Below are 6639 nucleotides of genomic sequence, written 5' to 3'. Positions count from 1 at the left end.
GAGTTTGGGTGTTGTTCGTACGGTGTGACTTCCACTATGGTTTCTCCATGATGCCTTCTGCGTCTGTTTAGAGAGGTTCCAATAAAAGACGTCTAGGCGAGGTCGATGGCACTCATACTGTCACTTTCTTTCCAGGTTGTCTGATTGTGCGCTAGGAGGTGTACGTACTGTGGGAGCGGCTCGAACTCTTCACAGCGGCGAGTGATTCTGCCCGCATCCGAGATTCCAACCATGGAGAGCACTTAACCTCACATCGATAGTCGACGAAAATATCAACCAGACGGACTAAAACCAGCGTAGACGGAAAGTTGGGAAGAAAGCAACAAACTATCTTGGGAATATTGGATTGTCCAGTAGAGTTTTAAATTGAACTCGTTACGTCCTCGAAAGAAAACCAGAAGACGCCTCTTAGAAGGTTACTGAAACCACCCGACCTCCCACTGCATGTTTCAAAGTTCTGGAGCATGTAAAATAAGAGCAGTCTTAAAGCTTAGATCTTTGTTTGTTCGACTGGATTTCAAACGTTCCGTTAACAATCAAGGCGACATCGTCAGTGAGGAGTCGAATGGGTTAAATCCTCCTCCTCTGTCTGTGCTTAGCTGGTTCCTAAACAGCATATAACAGCTTCAACGTGACTGATCGGCCGCGGAGTAGCTTTCGTGCGGTTTAATCGGTCAGCTTGAAACCTGAGTTACGGTGTGATATTGTTTCCTTGCACCCAGCCAAATAGTTGGATGCCCTCAATTCGACGGTTCTGTTCATCCATTGTTATGGGTCCTTTTTTCTTCGCTTTATGGTCCCACTTGTTTGGTTGATTAGGTAGTCATTCGTTTTCGGTAGCTTTATTTCTTTGATCCGGTTGGTTCGTTTATTATTATTAAGTTTTTCGATTTCTCACGTGGTTTGGAATCCAGTAATGGCTTAATCCTTCTGTTTGCAGCGACTGGTCGACGGGGTCAGTGTCAATGTGTTTGTTGTGGAGTATCACGCATCAGGCAACTCTCGCTCCTTATCAACCAACCATTCCGCTTAACAAGCCCCATATATCAGGAGAATTCAGTGGCGTTCGGTAAGTTGCTTATTGTAATACTTATTGTGGCAATCATTCGTAGAGGAAACAAAGATGGTGTCAAATAGAAGTCAACCAGCATGCAAATTTCCCGACCGACTAGATGCACCGAAGCTGAGAAAAGTTATCTACAAACTTAAATTTAACGATTGCGACAGACTATGCTAGACAGACTGGGGAAACTGCGCTATTAAAAGAAATGACCGAATATTCTTTGCTTTAATTTCTGAAGACAGAGGAGGACATCAACTTTTTCATGCAAGAAAAAACGGGAGCGAGAGTTGCCTGATGCGTGATACTCCACAACAAACACATTGACACTGACCCCGTCGACCAGTCGCTGCAAACAGAAGGATTAAGCCATTACTGGATTCCAAACCACGTGAGAAATCGAAAAACTTAATAATAATAAACGAACCAACCGGATCAAAGAAATAAAGCTACCGAAAACGAAAGACCACCTAATCAACCAAACAAGTGGGACCATAAAGCGAAGAAAAAAGGACCCATCACAATGGATGAACAGAACCGTCGAAGTGAGGGCATCCAACCAACTGGCTGGGTGCAAGGAAACAAGATCACACCGTAACTCAGGTTTCAAGCTGACCGATCAAACCGCACGAAAGCTACTCCGCGGCCGATCAGTCACGTTGAAGCTGTTATATGCTGTTTAGGAACCAGCTAAGCACAGACAGAGGAGGAGGATTTAACCCATTCGACTCCTCACTGACGATGTCGCCTTGATTGTTGACGAACTGGTCAAAATCGCGATGGACTGACCGGCATCCTAGGAACACAAATGAGCTACCCCTATAGCGCAACCCAATTCCCAGGTTTTCGCCAACATTTACATCCTACTTTGTGTGGTACATTATTTTGAAACAAGTGTAAACAAGATATTCGCTTAAGTTCCTCCTGAAAATCCTCACTGCCCAGTATAGGTTCGTGAATTAAATGCTTGTAATCTGTTGTCTCACCACAATCCTAACTACACACAATCTGAATCCATTACCTACCTATCAACCTATCGTTTCGTGAAAACTGATTGAGTTAGGGTATGCAGTTGAAGTAAGTTCATTTTTTCAAGGGACCGCGAGAAGTAACAGCCTTTGAAAATAGCGCTTTCTGTGACTGACGAGCAAGTCGCCAGCTGTTTTTTGTTGGTGATATACACTAGTTTAAGCATTATGGTGGTTTAAGAAGATTCCCAACTGAATCTCTCGTTCGTGATGTTTTCCAACTGATTTTGCTATATATAGGCCGTCCAATGTCCCAGGTGACATGATTTTCAGAAAATTGCAGTTTTTTCACAGAACACGGCAATCATAATTTTACTGAAATATCATGAGGGCTGTTAAAGTATTTTAAGCAATCTTATGATTATGGTGCGTATGCGAGAAAAAATTTATAATTTTTCGTTTGGTCATGTGTCACGTGCCAGTTTAGTTTCGGAGAAAATTCTAAGACTGCTTGGTGTAATAAAGCTGGTCCGATCCAAGTTGAGAATTATGTATAATGTTATTATTATATGAAGGAACAAGCCAATAGTGGTTCGTTTGAACTGGTAGTTTATCCTGAGGAAGTTCCGACTTTAGTCTCTGAAGCGAATTTCAATGGCAACATCGCTTTCAGACCAAATTAACCCACGGAAGGGACCTTGTTACAGAACTAGATGATATTTGTTTTATTATACCACTGATTGTTTCATGCGTGCTAGTATGATTTAAACGTACTGTGCCACCACAGTGGTGCTTTGCTCATCAAACTGAGTTAACAAGGAACCCAAAATCCATTGGTATTTACTATAACTAAGGTACTGTTATCAGTGCGCAAGTAAACTTCTATTCGAAATTTCATCATTCGCAGTTCAAGGTGAGGATATCCACATGTTACGCATTATGTTTAATCTGTCGAACGACGTCGGATGACTATTTTATTACCAGAAGAATAAACTTACAGATTCGACAATTTTTGTTCCCAAGCCTTGCGGGACAATATCAACTTCTCCACGAGATTCGGTACAGTCAAATACAGGGGCAAGACAACGGATGGTCTCAGTCTCGCGACCGTCACAGCGGTTTTGAATTGGACATTTTCGGCGTCGTATACTGATTCCGAAACCACACGTGACAGAACACTTGGACCAAGGGCCCCAGTTCGTCCAGTGTAAACCAGGCGGTGGTCTTTCACACCGATAACCAACATAACCGTTCTTACAAATACACCTACAGATAAATGTTTATAGATTCAAATGGCTAAGGTTTGTGTAAATAAAGCACACATGAAGGCGAATATTACAGCGTTTCCGCACATCGTGGTGGAGCAAGTAATACTCTGTTTCTGCACGCGATTTCTATTGCTGCAGTCCCTACCTACCATCATCAGCAGAGATGTAACTGGAGGAGCGAGGAAGGAATGCTGTTTAAAACGGATCTTCATAAGTTTGAAGAGGTTCCAAAGCGAATAGGTTGTCACTAGCAAAGTCAGTGTGATATTTGACGTCTCTTGGACAGTTGATATAATATCTCCCTTCATCAATGCAGAGTGAAATTGCCTATGTCAGAGTACCATTGCTTTAGCGGAATAAGGCTACGGTCAGATCAAAAAGAATAAATGAGCATCATTTTTGGTGTGGACAAGTTTAACAAAATGCTTTACGACCGGATCTTAGCGCTTCCAACGCATGACAAACCTCCACTGGCCATATTTCGTTCCAAGAAAGATAGTCCGGTCTACACAGCCAACCGGTTGCGCAATCCTTTGCCATAAATGTTGCCCTAGTCTGGAACAGTGGACAGGAAGATCCGTTTTCACGTTTGACTGATCCTCATGTGATGGAGCCGGAAGACACCATCACAGCAGCCGTTTTCGTCGAACCATAAACATGTGCTCCGTTATTGGAAACCCTAAACTGCTGGTGACTTTCGACATGGTTTATGATGCCACCAAAAACGATAACGTACTAAGGTACGACGGACCTAGAAGAACTGAGATTACTGACAAACACACTTATTTGCATATCAATTCGGGTTTTGACGGGTGACTCACCTGGAACCCAGCTGAATCTCCCGCTTATGATGTTTTCAAAGCCAACTTGATGTGCAAGTGAGTGTTTTTCAAAATCTGTCCAATTTGAGTTCAAGTAGGATATGAGGTTGATAGAAACCGCGTCAACCTGATGGGTCCCGAGAAGGGCAACACCGGTCGCGGACTGTTTGAACAACCTCATGAGGAGTCAATTTCGTCCAAACTTATATTACTGTTCCAACGATGAAGTTCCTTGTCCGTTGCTGATGACTGGCTACTTTTTGGTGGCCGGATCATTGTTCCCACTAGTTGCTTCTGAGTGTCTTCTTAGTTTCGTAGTGGACCTCTGAGGATAAACTCTTTTGCGGCTATTTTTATCAGCTCCCTTGGGGGTGAACATGTGGAGCATGCACGTCGGAGCTGTTCCCGGTTGTCACCGGTCAGAAGTTACCGGACCGAAAATCCCCGCAGCCTTTGCTACAATCGGAGATAACATGGTTCCGCATCCATGTGGATTTCGCCGGACAAAGTAACAAGCGAAAATTCCTAATCGTTGTTGAGGCCTTCATTAAGTGACCTGAATTTTCTGCTGCTTCTGGTACAACAATGATGGAAATCCCAACTAAACTGCGATATTTGTTTCCAACATTCGGCCTCCCATTACGTCCAACACTGGCACCCTATCCACATCCCATGGTTACACGGAAGCTTTACGATGACAGGATACCAAGCTGTGCGACCAAGTCTGACTTGTACTCAAAGGGTCTAATCTGTATTGACCCAGGGATTCATGCGATTTATGTGATGTGAAGTTCAACACTTGCTTAACATCGAAGAGCCAGGTAACCCAGCCTAAATAACTGTCCATACAAATGAGCTTTTCTCACTGACGGAGGTTATTAAGCCTTGTTCTAGGAGAGAGTTACTTTGTGCTGCCTCCTATTGGGGTAGATGGTATTATGGAGCTTCGACGCTTCTTGTCATATAAGTCCTTGTGGGATCAAACGTATATCATTTTTCTTCGACAGGTAATGGCATGTTTCTTAGATATTCTTATAAATGGGAACAGAGGAATGATGGACACATATTTACACTCTGTTTCATAATACAAGCGATTTTGGTTGAACAGATTGACAATCGTATACAGGAAACCAAGCACGCATACATCCGTGTCGTTTTACATCAGAATCAACTCCCCTCACACTACACGAACTGCATCCATATATTCGACGGCTAGAAACTCTTAGATCTTGCACTAAAATTATAGGGAAACGCTGGAATTGAACGTCCGTGACAGCGTCAAGGACGATAGCAACGGAGCACAAAAATGGACTTAGAAGGTCTAGATAACAAGACAGTAGAGACCTTTTATACTCCAAAAGAAGCGCCGAAATTCTGATTGCGATAAATCACTTTTCAAATAGATGTTTTTTCTTTAAGTTTCACTTTCAATTTAAATCTCACTTTTGGAGTCCAGCACAAGCTGTTTGTTTATCGCAGTTCATCCCGAGTCACCAAAAAACATGCAAAAGTCAGAACTAACAACAAACGATCTTCAGGACTTGTATCAAAATAAATCTCCTTTGAATCACGAATGCACAATATATTACATGGGTGCAGAGCACGATATTAATGGTATCGGTTTTGGCAGACTGCATTTTGGATTACGTACCTTTCATTTTGATAGCCATTGCCATTATGAGATTAGCACAAGAGGTATTAAATCACGTAAAGATATTCTTATTAGTCACCAGAAAGGACCTTTTAACATCTACCCGTTAGTGTCACCCTTTTACAGCGCAAGCACACACCAGCCTACACGTGCGGTAGCACACTCAGTGTATCAAGAAGGGTTGGTAATACTGGCAGTTTTAACTCACTCGTATCCCATCGGTTGGCCAGGATTCTCCTTCAAAACCTGAACTGATGGATCCAAGTCAACACAAGTGCCGCCGTTAAGGCATGGATTTACCAACTCGACACATTCGTTGATGTTCACGCACTCAGGATTGGTATAGCTCATGCTGCGGGTTCCTGTTGGGCAGACACAACTATATCCTTTAAGACGATTTCTTGGATTTCGCAAGCACTGAAATGGCTTGCATAGCCCATGTGCATGGACACATGGATTTCTTGGTTCCTGAAAACATAAAAGCACGATGAAGCTTTGGGAATTTGACGAATTTTGAGAATGCGAGTTCCCACCGCTCTCATGTGGCTATTACTCTATTTTTTCTACTGTTGCTTTATTTGTGCTATATCCCTTTCTGTGTTCGTTGTAAATAGTTGGTCAGATTTTAGTTGTGTATGCACCTTCCTTCTTAGCTGTCTACTCATACACATTCCACCCACAGTGCACGCACCTGTGCACTAGCACATGCTGTCTGTCACTTCACTCATTGTGACCATCGCTCGCTTCTGAACTCCATTACTAACCAGAATCAGAAACCGAGCCAGGACTTCAAGGTAAGTGTCAAAAGTCTTGTTCAAGAATTAGATGTGCGCCTAGACTGCGACAGACAGAAATTGTAAGACCAGTAAGT

At 42.9% G+C, this 6639-nt stretch overlaps 1 protein-coding gene across 1 annotated transcript in view; it reads right to left on the bottom strand.

Annotated features, from left to right (window-relative positions):
- The window catches only part of T265_15671 (hypothetical protein), a gene marked incomplete at both ends in the record, with an annotated part of 12044 nt that extends 5783 nt beyond the window's left edge, over positions 1-6261 (bottom strand). The window contains 2 exons of the mRNA XM_009178914.1: positions 3027-3177; positions 5977-6261. Coding sequence (XP_009177178.1) covers positions 3027-3177; positions 5977-6260 — 435 coding nt within the window. The remainder of the gene's footprint in view (positions 1-3026; positions 3178-5976) is intronic.
- Positions 6262-6639: the final 378 nt, after the last annotated feature.

This window comes from Opisthorchis viverrini (assembly GCF_000715545.1).
Source record: "Opisthorchis viverrini unplaced genomic scaffold opera_v5_734, whole genome shotgun sequence".
Classification (NCBI taxonomy): Eukaryota; Metazoa; Platyhelminthes; class Trematoda; order Opisthorchiida; family Opisthorchiidae; genus Opisthorchis; species Opisthorchis viverrini.
This window is presented reverse-complemented; position numbering and strand designations above follow the sequence as displayed.